This window comes from Podarcis filfolensis, assembly GCF_964270895.1.
Source record: "Podarcis filfolensis genome assembly, chromosome: 2".
Lineage (NCBI taxonomy): Eukaryota > Metazoa > Chordata > Lepidosauria > Squamata > Lacertidae > Podarcis > Podarcis filfolensis.
In genome coordinates, this window is record NC_139605.1 from 25,111,633 (window position 1) to 25,137,006 (window position 25,374).

General features: G+C 47.3%; 1 protein-coding gene across 5 annotated transcripts in view; it reads right to left on the bottom strand.

The window, feature by feature from the left end:
• Positions 1-25,162, bottom strand: part of ADAMTS9 (ADAM metallopeptidase with thrombospondin type 1 motif 9) — a 141,070-nt gene extending 115,908 nt beyond the window's left edge. For 2 of the 5 annotated variants that reach the window (XM_083600284.1, XM_083600283.1), the window contains exons 1-3: positions 23,437-25,161; positions 21,900-22,309; positions 18,427-18,589 (exon numbers count right to left, since the gene is read on the bottom strand). In XM_083600284.1, the coding sequence (XP_083456410.1) occupies positions 18,427-18,589; positions 21,900-22,309; positions 23,437-23,542 (679 nt within the window). In that variant the 5' untranslated portion in view covers positions 23,543-25,161. Of the gene's footprint in view, positions 1-11,344; positions 11,479-18,426; positions 18,590-21,899; positions 22,310-23,436 lie in introns of those variants that run through there. The other 3 variants (XM_083600288.1, XM_083600285.1, XM_083600287.1) reach the window with 3 other exon arrangements.
• Positions 25,163-25,374: the final 212 nt, after the last annotated feature.

A 25,374-nucleotide genomic window follows, 5' to 3' on the forward strand; every position in this document is an offset into this window, starting at 1 on the left:
AGGGTTTTTTCTCTTTTCCCATTTCTAAAGTATTGACGTTCCACAGGTACTGAAATGCTCACACAAGCGTTCCACCTATGCCTTTGAGTATCTAGGTCGCTCTAGATCAAGGGCTTAATCTTTAGAATCTCAGTCCCTTTTTGTTTTGAAGATTTGCTTTAATTTACATCATGCTGGCTGAAAATATTCAGCACCCTACTGGGTCCACAGAGAAGAATACATGCAAAGTCATATAATGGAATTAAGAAATCCCATAAGCTGGCACAACATCTAACAAGAGCTAGAGCGCCTTTCCTGTGAGGAGTTCTCAGAAATTCAGATATTAAAAATACAGAAGCGTGCATCAAGATTCACGCTAGTATTATTTTGCAAACTTTAGAATTTAAAATAAGAAGCACTTCCCAAACTAAGCACAACTTAAACTTGACGCTCCCCGCTTTTGTGATCTTGACATTTAAGCTCGGCCAACCATGCACCTTTAAACTCTGCCCTCTGACATGAGCTGTTACAAAAATCACACTGACCCGGCCCGCTTAGCTTCAGCTAAGTGGTGGTCTAACGTGCCTGCACACCATACCCTGGGCCATTCCCTTGCAAAGGAAAAAGCATCATTTATATATGATTCAGGGCACCTTAACTCGTAAGGCCCTTGTTTGGAAGAAAGGGAGGATGAACTCTATACACTCATACCTACATGCCAAACAAAAGGCAGAAACCTTGAGCACACACACAAAAGCTGTAACCGGAGAGAGGAGTACAGAAATCTTGTCACTTTCCTTATGTGCAGTTGTTCCAATGACCTTCTGTCAATCCTAGCAGTGAATTTCCTTGTTAGTTACAACAGTGGAACGCAGAACACAGCCTTGTTCCTTTACTAAACAATTGAGCAGAATATTGCCTGTAAGGTCCCCTTATATCTCAGGCACTTTCTCTGCCCCTCTCTCTCTCTCTATATATATATAAAACATCATAAATTCATTTATATACCAATAATAATAATAATAATAATAATAATAGAACATTTATATACCATTTAACTGCTTGACTGCCCAATAGACTTGGGGAATTTGCAATTCTAAAACCGATTTCAAAAAAATATAAACACACATACTCAAAATATGCAACAATTCCATGAAAACAGAAATGTATTTTGTAACAAAATAAAACGTGAATCCAGGGCAGGCAGATAATGCCCCAAACAGGCACAAGGTGGCAGGCCTAGAATCCCGGCAAAAATTTGGCTCTCTGGGCAATATGGCAACGCTACACGATGCATAATCGCTGTGTCCACAAGCATTGTTATGCTAAACTGAGAAATTGAAAGAGGGCAACCACTTATGGTGAGTCACTCTAATCCCCTTCGTTTCCACAATAACATGTCCTTCAGAAGAGACACCATTTTGCACTATTTAATGGGACATGTGACAATGGACGCAAGTCCAGTTCAGGCTCATGACAGATTGGGGGGGATGTGTCAGTTTCTATAGCTACTCTCAGCCAGCCTTGCAGTAACTAGGAAGTTAATTATTTCACAGGCCTTTGCAGAGCTGATCAAATGTTAACCAATATACCTTCAGGCAGATACACATGTTATGAACTAAAAACAAAGGTTTGTTTGTTGTTGTTGTTTTAAGCAATTGGCACAATCCGAAACAGTGTTGGTTGGTGCTGTGTATGACTGCAGCAAAAATAGATTTTACCTCACGATACAAGACATTCTGTCATAAGCGAGGGTGCAAGACAACAACATGGGGTTCGTGCCAGAGAGCTACACATCTCTAGAGCTGTCAATGGAGGCAAACCTATACTGGAAAGGGGGATTTTACCCTTGTTATCAAGCAGGGAAGCTGTGCTGGCTTTCTGGCAAGTGGATCGCTGGTGCTTACTATCAGGGAGAAAGGGGAGGCATTGGGGAGGTTGGTGCAGGGAGAGGGTGTCAGTGTTTCTGCACCTCAGCTTCCTCCCTGCCACATTGGCCCTGTTCTCTCAGTAAGCCGCAGCAAGCCGCTACCGTATACAGTCATACCTCAGGATAAAGCCACTTCAAGTTGCGTTTTTTCGGGTTGCGGTCCGCCGAAACCCGAAAGTACTGGAACAGGTTACTTCTGGGTTTTGGTGGCCACGCATGTGCAGAAGAGCTAAATCACACTTTGCACACACGCAGAAGTGCCAAATCGCAACCCACATGTGCTCAGACACGGGTTGCGAACGCTGCAGGTTGCAAACGTGCATCCCGCACGGATCATGTTCGCAACCCAAGCATCCACTGTATACTGTATAGATGCCCCAAACAGGATGGATTAGAACTCTGCCTGCATCTCTGTAGAAAGCATATTGTCATAGCACAGCATTTCTCTGACCGGTGCACTCCAACTCCCTCTGTCCCTGACCACACTGGCTGGGGTTGATGGGAGTTGGATAGAGTCCAACATCTTCTGAAGGGCACTATGTAGGTGAGGTAAAGGTAAAAGACCCCTGGATGGTTAAGTCCAGTCAAAGGTGACTACGAGGTTGCGGCGCACATCTCGCTTTCATGCCGAGGCAGCTGGTGTTTGTCCACAGACAGCTTTCCGGGTCATGTGGCCAGCATGATGGTGCGCCGCTGGAGCATGATTTCTGTTCTCATCCTGAAGCAAAGTTCTTAACCCGAGGTACTATTTCTGGGTTAGCGGAGTCTGTAACCTGAAGCGTCTGTAACCTGGAACGTCTGTAACCCGAGGTACCACTGTACTGGAAAAGGCAAATTAGGAAGGTTCGCCTTTAAATGTCGAATTTCTCCCTAATCTGGGCGCTCTACAGGAAGTGTCAAGGCTGTAGCCTAACTCAATGCTCCAGATCATGTCAAGCTGTAGCTATTCCCTCCAGGTGAGGAAGCAGCGCCAGTATAAGCCAGAAGGCCACAAAATGGATTTATCAGGGAAGGAAGAAGTGCATTTTCCCGCTTCCTGTCACTCAAGGGCACTATAGGAGGTGACAGCGCCATGGCACACAACTCTGAAAATCCTGGCTAGGTGGAACTAGTCCTAGATCACCCATAACAACAAAGGTGTCTTTTCAGTTCAGCTTATCTCTAAATGCACCCATTATAAATAAGTTTCCATGATTTCAAAAGACCCTTTGATTAAAACTAATGAAAGCTGCTATGGCTGGAGATAGTGGAAACCAAAGCTCTATTGCCACTGGCATTTAAAAAAAGGGGAAAAAATTGCCCCCAGCTACATAGTACGAGTTGCAGTAACCCAAGCTCCTCATATTCTGCTAATGTGTTTCAACCTTGACTTCATGGGGGGCTTTTACGAAGAGTTCCATTTCTATGCCCAGTCAAGTGCACACAGCCAACAAAGGCAGCCAACTCAAGTCGATGCTTTCTCAAAGTGGACTCTGAAACTGATAGCTTTTCACGAAGGCAAGGCCGGAAAGAAATATGCCAGCGCTCCCTGCCACCCCCCGTCCTTTTCGAAGGATTCCACTCAAGCACGCCTCTCACAGTTATTTCTTTATTTCAGGCATTTACACTAAATCCTTTCTATGGGGATGCGTTCAAAGATGCTAAGCGGTAGCATTTGTGTTGTACGCCACCCCAATCTCCGAGCAGTGCGATATTCCAGGGGTTCCAGGCCTTTACCCTGGAGTTCGTGTTTCCTTTTGAACGAGGCACAGTGGAGACTGCGGTGTCTTTAGGATATATGGTTTATTTACACATACAGTGGTACCTCTGGTTACGTACTTAATTCGTTCCGGAGGTCCATTCTTAACCTGAAACTGTTCTTAACCTGAAGCACCACTTTAGCTAATGGGGCCTCCCGCTGTTGCTGCGACACAATTTCTGTTCTCATCCTGAAGCAAAGTTCTTAACCCGAGGTACTATTTCTGGGTTAGCGGAGTCTGTAACCTGAAGCGTATGTAACCCGAGGTACCACTATATACAGATCTTGAACCCACAATGGAGGGGTTCACAGCATGAACACCCCAAAACTTTGTTTCTTCTTGGATTCAAGCAGAAATCTGGCATGGCTCTCTCTCTCTCTCTGCTGCTTTGCTTCTAGGTCACACCACTGTAAACTCTCCACTCCAAACTCTGGCTTTTGCCCTTCTGAATATCTGCGAGTTGAGGGAGAGGCCCCACCCATTTGCCGTCGCCCACAGAGCCCCTTCCTTGGTTCCCCTTACACCTCAACAGCAGGCTAGCCTGCCTATTCCAAGAATCGGAAGGCTTGATTAGAGTGTAACTCTTGCTGGATCCAGGAATTAGAGGGGTCTCTGAATACAGCCTACTTTTCCCGCCCCACGGCATCCAAGTTTATATTGGGGGAGGAAAGAGAGAGGTGACTAAACAGTGGACGTGTAGAGTAATTAAAAATTTCTGGGAGATGATATATAATGAATTGAAAAAAATGTTTAAAATAACTTTTGCTAAAGAAAACCCCAGAAGCCTTTTTGGTATCGAGATACCAAAGGACCAGAAAATTCATGAACGCGACAACAGCCACACAGATGCTACTAGCCCAGAGATGGAAGGAAGAATCAACCCCGACTAGAGAAGAATGGCAAACCAAGTTGATAGGCTATGCCGAAATGGCAAAATTAACTGGGATGCTCAGAAATCAAGAAGACAAAAAAATTAAAAAAAGAATGGGAAAAGTTTATGATTTACTTACGAGACCACTGCAAGGAAGTTAAAACATCGGCAGGATTTTAACCACACTTGTAAAGCAACAGGAAGTATGGATTAGTTAGAAGGATAAAAAATTGGATTAATATTGATATGCAGTTGTAAACATTATCATTAGGACCCAGGGAAGGGATGGGGGTCCTCGTAAGGAGAATCAGAGTACAGTGGTACCTTAACCTGAAACTGTTCTTAACCTGAAGCACCACTTTAGCTAATGGGGCCACCTGCTGCTGCTGCTGCCGCGCCGCCGGAGCACGATTTCTGTTCTCATGCTGAAGCAAAGTTCTTAACCCGAGGTACTATTTCTGGGTTGGCGGAGCCTGTAACCTGAAGCGTATGTAACCTGAAGCGTATGTAACCCGAGGTACCATATTTGAACTCAGAATTGTTGTTTGTAATTTGTTTACATTATTTAAAATCAAATAAAAAAATTATGAAAAAGAGAGAGGTGACTTAACAAAATATCACTTAGGTGGAACCCTAAGTGGAATTACATCTTTACTGCTCCACCTCCCCCGATTCTTGCTTCTTTCAATCAAATGTCATTTGAATTGCAAACCACATCTGACACACACACATATCCTGAAATCTGCCAGCTGATTTCTCCATGCAGTTAAGCCTCAGTGAAGAGGGTTCATGGAAGTGCAGAAGAGAAAAAGGATCTCAGACTAAGCCCTTACTTTTCACCTTATCAGCCACTGCTGAGAGGGGAAGAAAGACTTTGGCGTCAGATCCTATATATTCTCCCAGAGGCTGGCACTGTGCTGAGAACCATTTCAGCTTCTTGCCACCACGGTGAGAATCGGCGGAAGTCCTTTCCTTCCTTGATTACAACCCCTTTACCTCTTCTCAAGGAGGCGAGGTCTCTGGTCACCTTTCCTAGCCGCAAACGAAACGAGCAGCGTTAGGTCGCTGGAGCGGTCAAGCCTTTGTGGAACTATCACACATCAGGATTGAAACTGACCTCAGATCTAATCTGTTGCAATCCCTGCCCTCACCACAGCTGCTTTAAAAGGCACAAGAAGCGCAAGGCACCTCACATTCCACTTGGAAAAAAGGAGGAAAAGTTGGCCCCAGACAACTGCTTTCATTTCCCATTTTGACATATGAGAAATCCACCCTTATCAGTTGCTGCAGCCAGAGGCAGGCCCCGCCGCAATCCCAAACAAAGGTCAAGGGGGAAGTGGTGTGGCGCACGATGAGGGCAACTTGGATTACATTTCTCTTGGGGGGGTGGGAATCGTTAAGGTGAGGCCAGGAAGGAAACCGAGTAAGCCCAAGGAAAGGTCAACTGATAAGAAAACAAGAGTTTAAAACCATTCATGACATTGAGAAGGAAATACCAGAAACAGCTAATTAAAAATACAGCCTCTGAATGCAATAAAAAAAGAGAGAGCATGCAAAATTGGAAAATAAAATAAAATAAAATCAATCGATCAAGACAGAGAAGCAGCCTGAGATTGCAAGCTACTTGCAAACGTGACAACAATCACATATGAAGGTATTCCGCACTTCGTTTGGTAAGCAAGGACGGCACAGAATGGTTCCTAAGGCTGGTTTTCCCTGACACTTTCCCCTCCTTGACACTGGCTGACTCATTCGCAATCTACAAGTTTCTGAACACCAGCCATAGGTTTTGTAATCAGGAGCTGAGCAGGACTTTCTGTGTCTTGTATCTCACATGCAAGCCCAGTATTACTGACTACAGATATCTGGGGCTTCAACATGGAGAATCATACATACAAAGGATGTGTAGCACTCTACTGACCTATGACCCTCCTCTTGTACTAGTGCAGGCATAGGCAAACTCGGCTGGACCACAACTCCCATGATCCCTAGCTAACAGGACTAGTAGTCAGGGATGATGGGAATTGCAGTCCCAAAACATCTGGAGGGCCAAGTTTGCCTATGCCTGTACTAGATAAACCCCTGAGAAAGGGGAATACCTACCACTAAAGTTACCTCAGAAGTAAGAGGAGGTGTAACTGTACTCAGTGGCTCATGGGTTCTCTCCTCAGTGCTTCCATAACAAATTTAAATACTGCTTGTAGCGTACTGATCCTGCGCCACCTAGTCACCCACTAGTCCAGCTTATATCCCCCAAACCTCTCTACAGACAGGCCCTTGGACTACCGGAACCTTAAAATCCTCTTTGGATGCCCTCTATGGCTGAAGCAAGGCAGGTAACCACCAGGGACAGGGACTTTTCAGTGGCGGCACCTCAGTTATAAAATAGCCTTCCTGGGAAGGCTCTCCTGGAGCCATATTTGTGACCCTACTGGCATCAAGTGAAGAGCTATTTGCTCACTCAGTCCTTTTAAATAATTTAGGTAATGTGGGCCTCTGTTCTTTTTTTAAAAAAAACAACCCTGAAGGAGCTCTTTTTTCTCTAATTGCCTTTTATGAGGCCTTCTTGGTTGTGCCACAACCTTTGGAAGTTTGGTTGGTGGCAGCAACAGGGAGGAACTTGTCTGTGATGGAGCACTTATTGTGCGGATATGACCCTTTCTGAGCTTAGCCAAACTCTATCATTATTAACGTTCAGTGACTATTGAGGTGACGTTTATGTTCCCTAGCCTTTGCTGCTTAGTTCCAGTACATTCATTTCAACTTTGCCTGGGTTTTATTCTGGATTCTAACTCTTCAGTGTTGCTATATTATAAACATAGCAAATCTGTTTTTAATTTTGGGTGTGTGGCAAGTTCTGTACTGTTGTTATTTATGTGGGATTTTCCCCCTTTTCTAATTGTTTGATCTTTTTCACTTTGTACAGTAAGCCGCAACTTACGTGAGGGTTACATTCTGGGGTTTGCACCTAAAGCCAAAATCGTGCATAGTCAAAACCCATCGGGTTCAATGGTGGTTGGGATTGCCCAAGCAATTTTTCCTGGAACCCTGCCCTCCCTTCTTATTGTTATTTTTATTCTTTGCCAAGCGCATAAAGCTGAATGCACACAAGTTAAACGTCCATAAGTTGTGGACTTGCTGCTGTTCATTGTTGTTGTTTTAATTATTTATTGTAAGCAGCCTAGAAAACTTTATGTTATGCAGCAGAATACAAATGTATATACTCAGGGCTGCCAACTTGAATAAAATATTGGTGTGTGTGAGAGAGGGGGGGTAAGCCCCACCCTGCATAATCAATCACAAGACACAGCTCACAGACACCATTTGAATTGCAATGCCTTATCAACTTTGGGCATGTAAGAGAAGAACAGAAGATTGTTAAGAAGAGCATCTGGTCCACTATCCTGTTCTCACAGTGGATGAACAGTTGCCTGGGGGAAAACAGCAAGCATGATTCAGACACAAGGGCACTCTCCCTTCCTGTGGTTTCCAGCAACTGGTAAGGCTCTTTGGCTTCCGTCAGTGGAATGGGGAGGAGCCAAGAATCCCCTTTCCCTTTGAACTCCCCGAAATCTGCTCCAGAGGTTTGGGGGGAGCCACCAAAGAAGTATGGTATGGGTTGCAGGGGGCTGCAAGGTGTAAAGGGGCTACTGCCAAACATCACCTCCCTTTCCGTTCCGGTGATGGAATCCTCTGCTGGTGGCAAAAGCTTTCTGCCAGTGAAGGAATGCCAACTGGATACAACTATCAAGGATCAGAAAACCAATTTCATACGACAACATCTTACCTTGTTTGGAAGCCAATGACCTGGTTCAGATGTAACAGGAAACTATAGTTAACTGCGGCTTGTATGTGGAAAGGGAGCTGTAAAGAAGCTGTACGTGAAGCTACTACACATCTTGGCTTATCAAACTCAGATTTTGTGGTCCAAATTTGGACAGTATATGCTTGATTTTAGGGCATCCTGCCATTCTGGAAAACAGCTGGACCATAATGACAACAGGTATCATCCACCAGGAACTAGAAAGGCAAGGGTGCACCAGGCCATAATGTATTTCCTCTAGGTATATTTGGAGGGGGGGGGGAACCACCAGTAGTATAAAAATCTAGGAACAGTGGATGCTGCCTCAGGCCATCAGGCCATCTAGTCTATGCTGACTGGCAGTGGCTCACCCGGATATGAGGCAGGGTTCCTCCACAGCCCTACCTGGAAGTGCCAGGGATCCTCTGCATGCAGAACAGATGAGTGATGTCGCTTTCCCAGCACAGAATACTTGGGACACATTGTAAGAAAATACGTGCAGAACTCTTAATCAGGAACGATGAGAGTGTTACGAAACGAGCATCCGGCATTTTACAACAGCATGACTCGGTAGCATTTTATGACCTTTTCCGCTCCAAAGGGTCACACCTCCTGCCCTTGAAACTATTCTCCACCTCCTCCTCTCCCACAAGTCAAGCGAGCATCCGAACTATCGAGCCAATCTCTTTTTTTTCCTCCTCTCCGTCTCGTTCTCAAGCCCACCCTCCTCCGTGGCTCACAGGAAAGACGAGGCTCCCGAGTTCTGCAGTGCTTCCTTTCTTTAGTAAAGATTATTTTTAAGTTCCCAGTCCCTCCTTCTTCCTTCGCTTCCCTGCCCACATCCCCTCCCCACAATAACTGGAAATGTTTAGATCAAATGTTATTTGAAGCTGGGATCTGAAAGGCCAACTCAACAGGGATGCTGGCACACACCAGCAGAGAAAGCACTCGAAGTTGCCTCTGATTAGAGGAGCGCTAAGCGACACAAAACCCTGCACACTGGTGCTGCTGTCTTGACCCTTCTGCATCACAATCCCGCTTAAATAGCCTATCCTTTTTGGTCAAGGTTGAAGGCGCATGGAACTGGGGGAGGGAAAACTGCTTAACATTTCAGCAAGACCTGCTGAAGCTGAACACCACACAATTTTTTAAAATGTGGCAAGAGTTGTGGTTCAGTGGCAGAGCATCCACAAGGCCTCAGATTCAATCTCTGGCATTCTGAGGACAAGCTAGGACAGCACACCTTTCAGGATGAGGCTGTAGCTCAATGTTAGGGCGTCCTCGGTTGAATACCAGGTCTCCCCAGGCTGGGAAGCACTCCTGTCTAAAACCCTGGAGAGCTACTGCTAAGCCTGAAAGGCCAATGTGTCCAATTTAGTCTAAGGCTAAGTCCCTATGAAACAACAGGGAGCTGGTTGGCCAGTCAGTGTTGTAGACAGTACTGAGCCAACGGCCTGACTCTGGTAAAGAAAAGCTCCCTATATCTGGCATGTACACTATTGGTTTCTCTGGACCTTGGCCCCTTAGCCCAATCTCAAGCTCCACAATCACTGTGATACACAGATGGAGATCTCACACAAGTGACTTTAACCATTCATTTCAATGTTTGGCCAGCTCTCTTGCGTATAAGCTTTCTCCCAAACCAGGGTTGCTGGGTTGAAAGCCAGAGAACATATACATGCCTTTAGATCTCCCAACACAGCAGGAGATAAGAAGTTCTGCGATGTCTCCTGCCCATTCCCTCTATGTTCCTATTGCCCAGCCCCCTCCCAGGCTTGCTGTGTGGCATACCTGGGACTCTGACAACATTGGGGAGGAGGGATGGATGAAGTGTTCCACTGAGACACGTGTTGGAAGGAATCAGGAAATGGCCTGTTAAGCCATGCATGAGAGGAGAGGAAGGAGGGGGGGGAGGGAGTTCAGTGGGGAGGATTGGGAATGTGATCAGTGATTTTGTGTGAGTCATGGGAAATTCACCAGGAGGTGGTGTTTTGCAGCACTTTGGAAGAAGAGGCAAAGAGAAATAACTTATTGAGTGCAGGTGGTGTTCCAAACAAAGACTAATTTCCCTTGCGAGGTCCCTGTTCTTATACGCCATCTAAATAATCATCGTGTTTAAGAAATATTTACTGGATACTGGTACTCAGAAACCCTCATTTCCAGTTAAGCTACACTAAGCTCTTCCCTGTCTCACAGAGCTTAGCTATTAAGAATGCGGCTTGCAGATCTCTCCGAAAGTTTTGCCGTATTTATCCTTGAGCCACTTGCAGCAAAAGTTGTGGCGTTTATGCAACTGTTTGCTCCAGTAATGGTGTAAAAACTAACCCAAGCGTCCCACTGGAATACAGCTGAGCTTCAAAGACTCCACAAGATTATTTCTTTTCTCTCTGGTTGGCTGGCAACTGTGACTGATGGAGTCGGCCCGCACAAAAGGACCGGGGCGAGCCAAGTTGCAATGATGAAGCTGACAATAGCCCCCGCCAGCCCCCCACTCCTCTTTTGATGGCAAGCCACTCTCTCCAAATAGAAAGGTCAGAGCAGGGGAGTATAAGCAAAGGAGCACACTGCCTCCCATACATCTTCAAGGCGGTTGACACCAGCACAAGAAGATACACGGCGATGATCATAGGAAATGATGAATGGCAATGCAGGCATCTTCTGGAGAAGAGGGAACGTAAGAACATAGGAAGCTGCCTTGTACCAAGTCAGACCTCTGTCCTAGCTCAGGACTGCCTGCACTCCATGGATTCAGGCATTCTCTCTGGAGATCTGCATGCAAAACAGATGCACTATCACTGTGCTATGGATCTGAACCTTATCCTACTGAATCTTCAATCAAGTAACAAACAAAATGGTGGAGTCTTCCCTGGGGTTGCTAAAGAAAGCCAAGCAATGTGAGGCTAGTTAGAAGATGGCCCTCATTATCCTCCCCAGATGTGTGGTCTACTGGATCGGTGAATGAATGGAGAGAGATTAACAGGAGGATCCCCAAACAAGTTCTTTTTCAGGGTCCCTCCAACTACCTTTGATTCAGCGGAATCCATGCTCTGCTGATCCACTCTCCCAAGGGTTGCTGATCAAATGTGCCAGATCCCATGGTTCCTTCCAACTGTTCTGAGTCTCCAGCATCTGATCTCCAAGAAGGGAGCAGAGACAGCTGGAAGAGAGAAACCAGAGGGGCATAGTCCAGCAGCAACCTTTGGAAGAACAAACAATAAAAAGCCTTGTCAGAGGTACCGTTCTCTTGAAAAGTCAGCCCTTCTTACACCTCTAGGTGAGTGTTGCTAATTGGGGCCCCAATAAAAATTTAAAGGGGGGGGAACCTGGATGTACATTTCCAAAATATAAGATAAAAAACAAATAGAATAAAACCCACATACAGCAAGTGTTTTGTGTTGTGTAGGCTCTACTACTACTACTAATAATAATTTATTTATACCCCGCCCATCTGGCTGAGTCTCCCCAGCCACTCTGGGCGGTTCCCAATCAAGTGTTAAAAACAGTACAGCATTAAATATTAAAAACTTCCCTAAACAGGGCTGCCTTCAAATGTCTTTTAAAGATAGGATAGCTGCTTATTTCCTCCACATCTGAAGGGAGGGTGTTCCACAGGGTGGGCGCCACTACTGAGAAGGCCCTCTGCCTGGTTCCCTGTAACCTCACTTCTCACAGCGAGGGAACCGCCAGAAGGCCCTCAGCGTTGGATCTCATTGTCTGGGCTGAATGATGGGGGTGGAGACACTCCCTCAGGTATACTTACTTATGATGTAAGTAATGGGCCCTGGCTGCTAGCCTGCTCCCTAAAATATCACTGGTTTGCTCATTTCTATATATAGGGTGCCTACATTCTGCATGGACTGCTTGCATGGTCCATATAGCATATATTCAACACAAAAAACAGCAACAATTTTTTGTTGACAAAGGACAGCTGGACATATAAAGGGCCCCATTACCTTGAGTAGCTTAGGGCCTCATCAAACCTAAATCCATCCCTGGCTGGGCGACACCTGGTTTTCAACATTGTAATACATCAATATATCACGATGTCTGAAATAAGGATGGAGCTATGCAGAGTCAATGGCTGGCTTCATGGTTTTCCCCGCATTGTGATTTTTACATAGCACACATACCATGATTCATGATATATTGCCAGATCAAAAATTATGAGACTGGTATCACAATATGGACCGGTTTTGGACGATTTACAGTGGTACCTCTGGATGCGAACGGGATCCGTTCCGGAGCCCTGTTCGCATCCAGAAGCGAACGCAACCCGCGCCCCCGCGTTGCGATTTGCCGCTTCCGCGCATGCGCGACGTCATTTTGACCGTCTGCGCATGCGGCAAAACCAGAAGTAACGCGCTCCGTTACTTCCAGGTCGCCGCAACTTGCAACCTGAAAATACTTATCCCGAAGCTATTTCAACCTGAGGTATGACTGTATTGACATATCGCCCAGCCCTACTGATTGCCATTAAGACATCTCTCATGCTTTCTCTAGGTCTCTTCAGCCATAATTTTCCTGCACAGTAGTACCTCAGGTTAAGAACTTAATTCGTTCTGGAGGTCCGTTCTTAACCTGAAACTGTTCTTAACCTGAAGCACCACTTTAGCTAATGGGGGCTGCCGCCACGCCGCCGGAGCACAATTTCTGTTCTCATCCTGAAGCAAAGTTCTTAACCCGAGGTACTATTTCTGGGTTAGCAGAGTCTGTAACCTGAAGTGTATGTAACCTGAAGCATATGTAACCTGAGGTGCCACTGTATTAAATTAACATGGGGTGGGTGCTCCACGGGAGGGGTGAGTGTTAACTCCACCCCCACTACTATTCCACCTACCTCCCCCATGAACTGAAGGAGCGTTGACTGAAGTGGGGAGCCCCATATACTTGTGGAAGGTCCCCACACTGGAAAAATCAGGATTCTAACACGAGGAGCCTCCTCTGCTGTTGAGGGCGGTGGAATCCCAAGTGGGGAGAAATATTGCTGCCCTCATCTCCAGCATGTGAGCTTCCTCACATGTAAGAACAGGAAGCTAGACTAGATGGGCCTGTGGTCTGATCCTGCAGGGCTTTCCTTATGCAGATCCCTGCTCCAGGATTTCGGCTTCCAACTCGTGGCAGGCCATCAGAACGAGTGGTGGACAGCAGAGCTGGCAAGCTTACTCCCCACAGCCCTCTCACATGTTAACGCAACTCCTGGCAAGGGGTTTTCCCTCACTTGCTCGCTCACTTTACCCCTAATACTATTTTTTGCACTATTAGTTCCAGTCAACACGGCTAAGTGAATTCCTGCTTCAAGCCCACTACACACCAATCAACATGAACGATTAACGATAAAGAAAAACCACAACAAACCAGATTAAGATGATGGCCTGGGCAAAAGACTACCTGCCCACAACACGAAGAGAATTAGCTCGGGATGAGTGCTGTGGCAGATGCCTGGACCTTGAGAGCCAAATGCCGTTTAAAAGCACATCAAAACAATGAACGTCATCTCTAAGGGGAATAGTACACAGGCATCTGGCACAGGATATTAATACATAAAATATCAGAAGAGAAACTGTGGGAAGCAACTATGGTAATGGGGGGAGGGGGGAGAAGTCTCTTTACAATGTTGGCATAAATAGATCCCGTTACAGGTTTGTAAAGTTCTATATAAAAATATTGGAAAAGAGGTATTGAGAGTGGTTTAAGAATCAAAGCAATGTTTATTATTAAGATACTGTTTCATAAGAATTGCAGGAGTGGTGGAAGCAGCTGTTAACCCTTTTCCTGTAGCATAGGAACATCATGTACTTTATTTTCTCTAAACAAAAAATTTTTTTTCCTTCCAGTAGCACCTTAAAGACCAACTAAGTTAGTTCTTGGTATGAGCTTTCGTGTGCATGCACACTTCTTCAGATACCATTTATTTTCTCTGTTTATGCGATAACAAAGACGTTAATAATGGTGTGCAGGTATAGATTTGTTTTTAATTTTTTCATTATTTAATTATTTACTGTGTATTGGCAAACTGTTCTCTCCCACCTAGTAATTGCTAGGGGGGAAATTGTATGCCAGAATATTCCACTTGAGTATTGGAATGGGTAACAAATGATTAAAAAAAAAAAGTTTTTTTAAAAAAAGTTTATCTTCATTTGAAATTATCTATAAATGCCCACAGCTTCCGGAGGTGCATATCATCGGGAGTATATCTCCTGGGTGCAACCATATAAAATGGATATTAATTAAATCATTTTCGGAATTGTTAATCAGCTTGAACTTGAACCATGTATTGAGCTAGGTTTGATTTTTTAAAAGGATTGTTGCTGAATTCAATGAGTGGGGGTGCAAATACAGCACAATATGAGAAGTAAGAAAGAAGTGACCAAGTTGCATTAGAAAAAAGGCAGAAAAAGGCCCCCAGTCCCCCCCCCACAACACAACCATTCATAGTGAAGGCAAACGATCAGCTTCATTTCGCCTTAGTGATATTCTCACATACCGTATTGGCCCAAATATAAGCCGCAACCAAATATAAACCAAACCTTTAAAATTCAGGGGGGGGGAGAGACAATACCCGAATATAAGACGAACACATGGCGACCACGTGGTCCAAGCAAAAAATTGTGGCGCTAGAGGACCCACAAGGCGCACTGGGCAATGATGGGGGGGGCTGCCAAAGAGGCCCCAACACTCCTCCGAACTGCCAGCCTTACACAGTGCAGCTGGGGGGAGGTTTGCATAGGGTGGAGGTGGCCCACCCGGGCACCCGCAACCCACCGCCGGCTGCCCCCCCAATTCCGGGTGGACATCCCCCTCTCCCTAAAACTGGCGCCGGGGGGCCAACTGGGCCAAAAGAGACATTCTGCGGGGGGCGGGCGCAGCTCGCCTCACGCCATGCCAGGTAGGTGTCCCCCACTACATTAACAGCGGCGGGGCAGGCAGAGAGGGATCGCATGGCAGTGGCAACGCGGCAGCCCCCGCCGGCACTCGCCATCCCACCGCCAGCTGCTCCCGGCACTGGGTGGGCACCCCACCTGACAGCGGAGGCCCACCCCATTTGCTAGGGCTCCAGCAGCAGTTACAAGGCTTGGGAGCAGCGGGCAGGCTGTGTGCCATTGCCCAGCGCTCCCGCACACTTTGCCAGCGGCCTCCGCCCCTTTACTCTGACGGCTCGGGGGAGGCTTGGGAGTGGCGGACAAGGCGGGCACCTTTGTCCCGCACCCCCGACAGCCCTCGGGGTGGCATCCTGGGCTGTTCCAGCAGCGATATTGTAAGGTCACGAATATAAGCTGCACTTTAACTTTTCACTGTCAGAATTTGGGGGAAAAAAGTGTGGCTTATATTTGGGCCAATACGGTAGTATGATTGCATATAAACAAACCCCTTTGCGCATCTTCAACATGCCTGAGGTCAAGGGATAGCCCCCTCTCTTCATTTGCCAGTCATGCTTTTCACTTCCATGCTCAGTAAGCACAAAGGACCTGAGACATGTACTGATGTATGCAAACAGGGCTTCTTCTGTAGGACCCAGAAAGACCCTTGCAAGAGGTTGTTTTATGTGCATAGCTAGAACACGCATGGGAGGCCTCTTTACCAGCTCACCAAACACACTGCTGCAGGGAGATGTGGTGAGCTGTCTCAGGGAACAGCCACCCCCTCCATGTGGCATTTAAACATGTGAGAGATTTGCCTGACCACCCCCAGCATGGTATTTGACAAGCTGGAATCATGTTACGAATAGCAATCAAAGATGGCACCTGGAGCAGAAGAGAGGGGACCTGGAACAAGAGAGACTTAGGTTATTTCACAGGCAAAATTCTGACACAATCCTACTCAGTGTGAGGGCCAGCACTGGGGGTTTCAGGTTCAGTATTCATTCTGCAGAAGCGCACATTTAAAGCACTTATTCAGCATTGAGAGTCCTGGCTTCCTCACCAAAGAATCTCGGCGATTGTAGTTTGTGTTTCCAAACACCTCACAGCTCCCAAATCTCTCCTGTTCCGGGTTGCCTCTCTCCTGCATGGCATGGACGGCACGCGACCCGAGAAAAGAAACAACAGCTACACTAGAATGTGTGGCTGCCAGTGCACTAGGCCGAAATGCACCCAGGCAGTTGGAATACAGGGACAGTAAGAAGTAAATTACTGGATGCAAACAGACACGCAGAGAGAAAAAGACATGTTGTGTTGAAGTTGGGGCAGGGGGAATCTAGTTATAGACAGTGTTTGTGCTGATCATGCCATGGTTCAACCCTTGTATGAGACAGTTGCATATTCCTACATTGCAGGGGGTTCAAGGATTCTATAATAACAGTAAAGCGCAACATAAGTCAGTGGCATCCCTGCTCCCCAAATATATGTGGACAAACACACAAAAATCCATACATGTGTTTTAGGCAAATATAGCTCTTCATGCCTCTCTCATGAACGCGTGGATGTACTGAAATGAGGCAACTGGCGGGAACGTTGTACAGTGGTACCTCGGGTTAAGTACTTAATTCATTCCGGAGGTCCGTACTTAACCTGAAACTGTTCTTAACCTGAAGCACCACTTAAGCTAATGGGGCCTTCTGCTGCTGCCGCGCCGCCGGAGCACGATTTCTGTTCTTATCCTGAAGCAAAGTTCTTAACCTGAAGCACTATTTCTGGGTTAGCGGGGTCTGTAACCTGAAGCGTATGTAACCTGAAGCGTATGTAACCCGAGGTACCACTGTAGTTGTCTCCTGGCACAGCGATGGATGGTTCCCCCCATGCAAACCCGCTACGGATATTTATGCCGGATGCTGCAGAAGCGTGTGAGATGGGAGTGGAGTAGGGCGTTTCTCCTGGAGTGTCCTTTTAGTGGTCAACATCAGCCTGTGACCAAGAGGTCTCATCTGAAATGTTTTGCAAGGTTCTATAGGCCTGTATTGTTAAGTGGTAATCTTACTCTCAGCTCTTGTCTTCCAAATCAGTGTATAAGATTATGCATGGTGTGAAGAAAGTGGACCTTTACCTAATACTAGAACTCAGTGACAATCAATGAAGCTAAATCTTGGAAGAGCCAGCACAGATGTTGGAATAAAAGGCAAAAGAAAGTAAGGCTATCAAGAGCCCACCATGGCTATGATCTATCTCCATTGTTGCGAGGCAGGGCTCTCCTTACATTCTTATGTTAATGTAAGTAGCAACGCCAGCCTGCAATTCATTAACTGTATCTTCAGTTTTAGGCATGTATCATAGAATTGTAAAGTTGGAAGGGACCCCAAGGGTCATAAATAAATTTATTTATGCATTTATTCTTATAAGTAAATGTAAGGTAAAGGTAAAAGACCCCTGGGCGGTTAAGTCCAGTCAAGGGCGACTATGGGGTTGTGGCGCTCATTTTGCTTTCAGGCCGAGGGAGCCAGCGTTTGTCCACAGGCAGCTTCCCGGGTCACGTGACCAGCATGACTAAAATGCTTCTGGCACAAGGGAACACTGTGACGGAAACCAGAGCGCAAGAAAATGCCATTTACCTTCCCACCACAGCGGTACCTATTTATCTACTTGCACCGGTGTGCTTTTGAACTGCTATGTAGGCAGGAGCTGGGACAGAGCTCATCCCGTCACGGGGATTCAAACCGCCAACCTTCTGATCGGCAAGCCCAAGAGGCTCAGTGGATTAGACCACAGCGCCACCCGCATCCCTTATTTACATTGTATTTGTGCACAAACACTATGAGAGAGAAGGCCGGAGGAGCTCTCCCCTTCCCTCCTGCCTCAGGGCATTATGGACTGAGTTTCATGCAATATTGTGCCCTTGTAGTTTGAAGGAGAAAGGGGGCACAGCTCCACAAGAAGTGCGAAACAAAAAGGGGAAAATTCAAGCACAGGAGATGAAAGGCGGACCTGAAAGGAGCTGAGCTTTGCCTTGGGGCAATCAATAATGCTAGAGCCCAAAGCCAACTCAGCTGAGCAACGGGACTAGGTTATCCATTCCGGGGAGATATTCTTAGAAAGTAAGCAGCCCACATCCATCAATTCTTCATCCCCGATTTAGGATTCCAATCCTCGTGGGGTATCTTGGATGGTTTCAAAATTATTCTTACCTCCTGCAAACTCAATGCTAAAGGGCAGGGGAAAGCAAAATATGGGATTACCTGAAGTGTCGCAAGTCTGCTTGTCCCTTGGCACGGCTGTTGGAGGTACGCTGTGTCTGTAGACCACGTGTGGCTTTTTGTGCTCTTCTGCATACTCTTGCTGGTCAGACGGTATCAGTGGCTCTACAAAATACTCTCCATCATGAGACCTGAACGTGCCGAGCTGAGAAGGAATGAAAACAATACCATGAAGCTTCCGACAGAGCTGTGCAGAGGAGGGAGAAGATTCATTCAAAGACTCTGAAACAGGGCAGAAGGGGGCAAAAGAGGACATGACTCCTTACCTTACAGAGGTTTGCAGAAGAAGGGATTCCAACAGGCATGGCTTGCATCATCATCACCATCACCACCATCATTTTATTATTTATAAACCACCACCCCTGGTTCCCCCTGCCACTCTGGGCGGCTTCCAAAACATATAAAAACATCTGGCCACCCTGTTTCTAAACTCCTGCTAAGAATGGGAATTTGCACAAAGGCTGCATTTGCATGACTGTCTACCTGTATTTTGGGTGGCTTTGGTACACATGGCATGTATAGTATTTGCTTTGCATCGTTGGCTCTTTCCCAAGATTCCTTAAGGTGAATACTACGTGACGTGTTTGAAGGCCTGCAGATGAGGAAATTGCATGCCTCTGGATGTCACTGAACTGCAACTCCCATCATCCCCAAACAACTGGTCATGCTGACTGGGGCTAATGGGAGTTGGAGTCCACCAGAATCTGGAGACCACACCAGTTCCCCACCCTGGCCACAGAGGAACAGCGTCCGCTTGCAGCTCCTTGAATATAAACTCAATGGCCAGAAAGAATCTTAGGTACCACAATGAAGTAGTAAGCAAATGACTTTGTCCTGCTCTTTGACTCCTTGAACTGTTTAAAAAACTGTGCAAACCACACACGAACTCTACCACTGTGGTGCAATCAAATGAGCAAGCCAGCAGGAGGGAATTTCTCAGATGCTCTGCTTTTTCACAGAGTTCTCCCCGGCCACAAGCTGCACCTTGAGGTATTTATGTATTCTTGGACGGAGGTGGGGACTACCACTTTTTCTGGACTAACCGGCAGCACTGGGCATGGATCAGTGAACTGAGAGAGAAACTTCTCTTTTCTCAGGCTGGATTTCTATAATAAGCTAAAAAAGAGCCAAGAAGAGTCCAAGCATCCTGTTCTCACAGTGGCCAACCGGATGCCCGTGGGAAGCCAGGATTCGAACACAAGAGCACTCTCCCCTCCTGCGGTTTCCAGCAAGTGGAATTACTTCCTTCATCCGTGGAGGAACAGCAGAGCCCTATTCTCGATGAATTCATCTAAAAGAAACCTCTTTTAAAGCCATCAGGTTAGTGGCCATTATCACTGCCTTCTTTGGGAGGGAGTTCCATATGCACTGAGTGAAGAAGCACTTTGCTTTATCTGTCCCGAACCTTCCAACATGCAGCTCTGTTGGACGTCTTATTTGTAGGTTATCATCCTGGATCTCTCAAACAGAGCCCAGGAACGATCAAGATTGGAGGTGGCACAAGAGATTGCATCTCAGGAACACTTAAGGACAGTTGCTGCAGAGGTGGTCCCTCGGTCCCATTCCCACCATTCCCCACAGGGGCTTGTGGAGGGAAGATCTCTCTTGACGTCTTCCTCGCCTTTCCACCTTAAGTTTCCAGCGGGCTGAAGAGGCTGGGAAGTGCCTGGACTCCCTTAAGGTCAATCACAGTAGGAAGGCACAGTGCCTGAGCTCAGTTGAGTGTTATTTCCCCTCCTCTTCTGGTAAGCCATGCTTGTCTAGAGGGCTGGCAGAACACACTCCCACCCCCTGGTGGCTCTTTCCACAGAGCCCTGGGCCCTCCCTCCCCTCCACTGCCTCCGCCCCCTAAGCATCAGAACATCACAACAACAACAATGGCACAGAGGTTTACTACAACTGCGCAAGCAGAACCTTGGAGGAAAGGAGCATGGTTTTGCGGGGGGAGAAAACGGGCTACCTGTCACTGCATCCCTTTCCCACCTCTGATGTACACCTGTGGGGCACTGCCCCAGGCAACCCCAACACCAGGACAGTTCTGCCTGGTAAGTAAAACTTAGCTGCTTGCACCTCTCTCTCTCTCTGGAACAGAGGGGGGATTGGGGAGGGGGGAGAAAAGCAAAACCTCTCATCTTTTTTCTTCCCCTTGCAACTGGGACAGAAAGCTGATGAGCATCAGGTTTTGACAGCAGGACCCAAAGCTTTCTTACAACTTCTTAAAACAGGACTTCTTCCAAGTGGGGAAATGACAGCTTAATCAAGTTACTCTTTTGGTGCTCTGAAAGCTGGGAACTGTGCCACTCTTCCCGCAAACCCACCTACTGGATCAAAGTAGCAATATCTATCCTGACTATATACCCCCATCCTCGGGCAGGCTTCCTTAGCAAGAACTGCGCACACTGTCTGACACCGTGCCATGCTTTTCAACTTAAAACCTGTTAAACTAGAGAGGAGCCCTGCCGGCTTTAAGGACACTTTTCAAGAAACTTCCAAGTTGCAAAGCTGTAGAGCAGTAAACTTTCGTCCCTAGGGGGAGCGAGGGGGGAAGAAAAGGGGAAAACACACGCTGCTTCTATTTGTCTCCTTCCACCTTAAATGGCTCTCGGGCTCAGAGCACCACCCTTGTTTGGGGTTCTTCTGACTGCGAATCCTCCTCCCACCAAACCCACCCATCTGCCCCCTCCTCCAAAAAGCCGCCTGGGGTAACCCCACCTCCCAGCTTCCTCTCCCATCGCAATCCCAGCCTCACGTCAGAGCCCTGCAGTTCCCCTGTTAAGTCTCCTTGGCTGGACACTGCTCATGTGTTTGTCAATGGGAATAGCGGGGAGAGAAGGACTTGGCTCTAATGACCTTTGGGAGAAAAAAACCCCAGAATTTGCTAATGATCACTGCTTGTTCCTGGCAGTCCTCCTGCCCCCCCCCAACCCTCCTTTCTCCCTCCCCGCATTGCTTTTCCCTCTTCCCCATCAATCAAAACGAGCTCTCCTCAAAAGTGAATCCTTTGATTTTTGATCTACTGCTCTAGCCTCGGAACACAATGGCAATTCCTTAACTTTTGTATCGCTTTTTTTTAAAAGAGTGCTTTGTAAATAAGGCGGGGGGGGGGGGGAGGGAGAGATGCTGAAGGAAGGAAAGCAGCCAGTTCTGATATCCATCAGCAAACAACTTTTAACAAACAGGAGTTTTGCTTTGTTTAAAAGCCTTATCTTTAACTTCAGCGCTTCTCCTACATACAGACAGGTTCCTATAGAGCCAAGGGGCAAGGATGTTTAAAAAAAGTGTGACATAATCCCAAGCATCCCCAATTGTGGTTGAGAACCAAGGGCTGAGAATGAATTCCTTCCACCCCACCCCACCCCACCCCTGCCCCTATAAACAACAAGAGGGGCTGTCCATCTTGTGGCAACAAAACTCCATCCACAGCCAAGACCAGCAAGGAAGAGCACTTAACTTACCATCCCAGAACAGAGGCTGATGACTGCTGTGTGCTGGGGCTCGGTATTGACATGTCCTTTGTAGAAACAGTGCTTAATATCACTTTCCTCCTCCTCGGTGTAAAAGTTTGTTTGGTTAACCTCAGGTACTCCCAGGAGGCTGACAGTGAAGAGAGGAGCAATAAATCCCGAATGGGCTGTAAGGTTGAAAAAGAAGTGTTGCCCAAAGGCTGTGAGCCTATAGTGCGCTTGGACGGCACTGGAAGATGGGGAGGAGGAGGAGGTAGCATCCGGGCCCCAGGCCTCAGCGTCCAAATGGAGACTCCGCTTCTTCCTTCGAAAGTGGACCTTGGGAGGGAAGGGCTCTCCAAACTCATTCACCCGGGTGGGGGTCACTATCTCGTACTCACTCAGAGTCTCCAGCAGTTTAGCTGTCGAGAGGGAACAAAACAGATCCCCTGTGAGCGGATGCAAGTGTGTGCGCGTATGTGCACTATACAATATTATTTCCACCCCGTGGGACTGTGAGAAATCCAGTACCAAGGGAAACCAGCAACTGGCCCATAGAGGGGCCATTTCCTTATCTGTGGGAAAGACACAGTAAGTGACTGTGGAAGGTGCTTTTTCTGAACACTGCCCATTTTTCTCAAGAGTTTAACTTGCCTTATTCACTTGAAATATCTGATGTGCATTCTGCAAACGCTCACAAAGGTAAAGGAGGCTGGCGGTTTAGAGCAATAGGGCAGAGGCTGCCTGTGAGGGGGGAAAAAAACTTTCCGCTCTTATGTAACCAGGCTAAGCACTGCGAACAGAACAGCACATGCACTCGGCAGCACAATTGCACAAACGGGACGTAAAATTCCTTAACCACTGCAAAATGCACACAGGTATATATGAATGTATGTGCACCGCAAGGTTGACATCTCCTAAAAACCTCTGGAAAGAAAGCACTTAGTTCTGGGCCACTGCAAACAGCATCCTTCTGAGGCTAAGCCAAGCTGTTCAGTTCAGCCCAAGGAAACGTTCAGGAGGTGAGCGAATTAACAGGTTTGCTAACAGGAGCTCCCTCCCCCCCCCCCCGCCCTCCCCATGCAAAAGTTTTGCCTTTAAACACTGAGCACAAAAAGAGCTAACAGAAATGTCCAGCTGTTTGCAGCAGAAGTACACATGGCACAAGTGCTGGAGTTTTAGGTTTTGTGTTTTTTTTAAATAAAAATAATGTTTAGGGAGGCTGCTTTCCAGCCACAGGCAGCGAAAGAGAAAAGCAAAGCAGGCTGAACTACCGACAGCAATGTTGCGGGGCTGCAAGTGTTTCGAAATCTTAAGCACAGCATACATATATTTGTAGGCGGAGCTGCTAGCAGACTGGATACGTCTGGAGCTCCAATTGCTTAGGAACGCTTTCTGCGCTTTGCAGATTTGCCTCCCCGCGTTGAAAAGAAAAGCGTGACACCCCCTTCAGCCCACCCCGCCACGAGCAAAGCAATCCCAAACTTAAAAAGAAAAAGAAAATTATTTTTATTAAAAAAAAAAGAAGTATTTCAGGCGCTTGTCTTACCTTGTCTCAGATGCAAGCTTTCCTTCCTTGCTGCTGCACCGGCTACATTCAAGAAGTCTTGCAGGAAGAGCGTGCTTAATCCCACTGCCCATAACACAAGCTGCATGGTGGTTTGTGCCGCTCCGTTGCAGCGGGTCAGCCTTTCCACACCCCCGTTTCGTCCCCTTCTTTCGCCTTCTTGCTGCTTGGAGGTGGGGGGGGGGGAGCGAGGAGAGCGGGGGGGGGGGTTGTTGGAGCCAAAACTTCAGAGAGAGCTTTTTCCCCCACTCTCCTTGGCTGCCTCCCCTCCTCCCTCCCTCTCTCCTTCTTCCCTCCCTCCCTCCTCCTCCACCTCCCGCAACTTCACTTTTATTAAACGTGGGGATCCCTCCGATCCGAGTCGCTTTCTGCTGTGGCCACCACTGCCCGCTCTGGAGAGTTGTTGATCGGCAGGAGCGGAAAGACTCGAGCGCGGTGGATCGGGTGCACCATAGTGCAGGGAAGAGGGGCTGGCGTGGGGGGGGGGCGGGAAAGACGCCGCTGCACTTTTGGTGGGCTGCCTCCTTTGCTCTCCCACCCACCCCTCTCTCCCTCTCCCCCCCGTTTGCCTGCCGGACTAGAGAGTGCTTGGGAACCACTTTAGGATACCGGAGTAGGGGCGGGATCGCAGAGATCAAATGCCCGGAGATCCCGCCTCCCTTTAAGGAGGGGATTGAGAGAGAAGGAGTTGGTTGCGTGCGTGCGTCCGTGTCCCCCGCGTTACTTGCAAGAAGAGTGTCCCGCAGCGAGGCTCTGGGATTCGCCTTTCCAAATAAAACGTTGGTTCTTGCAGGTTCGGGTGGAAATCGAAAGGGCTGGGCCTCCTTCCGAAACCGAGCCCAAAAGGCACGAGAGATCCGAGATCTTAAGCTTTTGGAAGAGCGATCAGGGCCGGGGTTGGGGGTGGTGGTGCTTGAATTCGGCAGCCTGGACTGCCAATAAATGTGGCACAATATAATCATTTCCACAAAAAGTTTTTAGTGGCCGGCTCTTCGGTTTGCTTTTGTGCACTCCTCCTTCGTCACTCACTCACTCACTCTCTCTCTCCACCCCTGTCTGCTGAAAGCCAAAACTGCCCGCTTGAATTACTCCCCTTCTCTATAATTTGTTTTCTTCCAAAAAGAAGAAAGAGGAAGCTACTTTGAAAAGTATAGGCGGCAGCAGGCAAGCTTCGCACCTATTTATCGTTCCTTGGACTGAGAGTTAATCTGGAACAATCGCGCGCATTATTAACACTTTATGGAGTGTGGAAAAACCCTTTGTCGCTTCCTTTGATACTGAGAGAGAAAGAAGGGGGGGGGGGAGAGGTCACCAGCCACAAGAATCTTACCTTTCTCCCTTGGTTTTTTGTTTATTCTCTGCTTATTTGGATTTTTTTGTTGTTAGTTTTTCTTAGTGAAACCGCAGGACCTCTTGCAAAGTATTTAGAACAAGATATACTTCCTTGGAAGTAAGCCCCATTCATTGTGATTTACTCTGGAGTAAACTTCCACAACATGAGTTGCCTAATTCAAAGGAAGCCAAAGTTCACGCTTGATAGGGTGATCCTATGGCCCAGCTAGGTGCTGCCACTATACCTATAGGAACCTACAGTGATATCACCACAATACCAATACATATGTGGCCCCAATCAAAAGCTGGCGACAGCTCCCACTAGCCAATCAACATATGGCACCAGTGGAACACCAAGGTGATGCCACTCAAACCAGAATAATACAGAATGGTAGTTAATGATGAATTAAAGCAGGCATAGACAAACTTGGCCCTCCAGATGTGTTGGGACTACAACTCCCATCATCCCTGACCACTGGTCCTGTTAGCTAGGGGTGATGGGAGTTGTAGTCCCAAAACATCTGGAGGGCCGAGTTTGCCTATGCCTGAATTAAACAGCCATCGCTTCCCCCAAGGAATCCTGGGAAC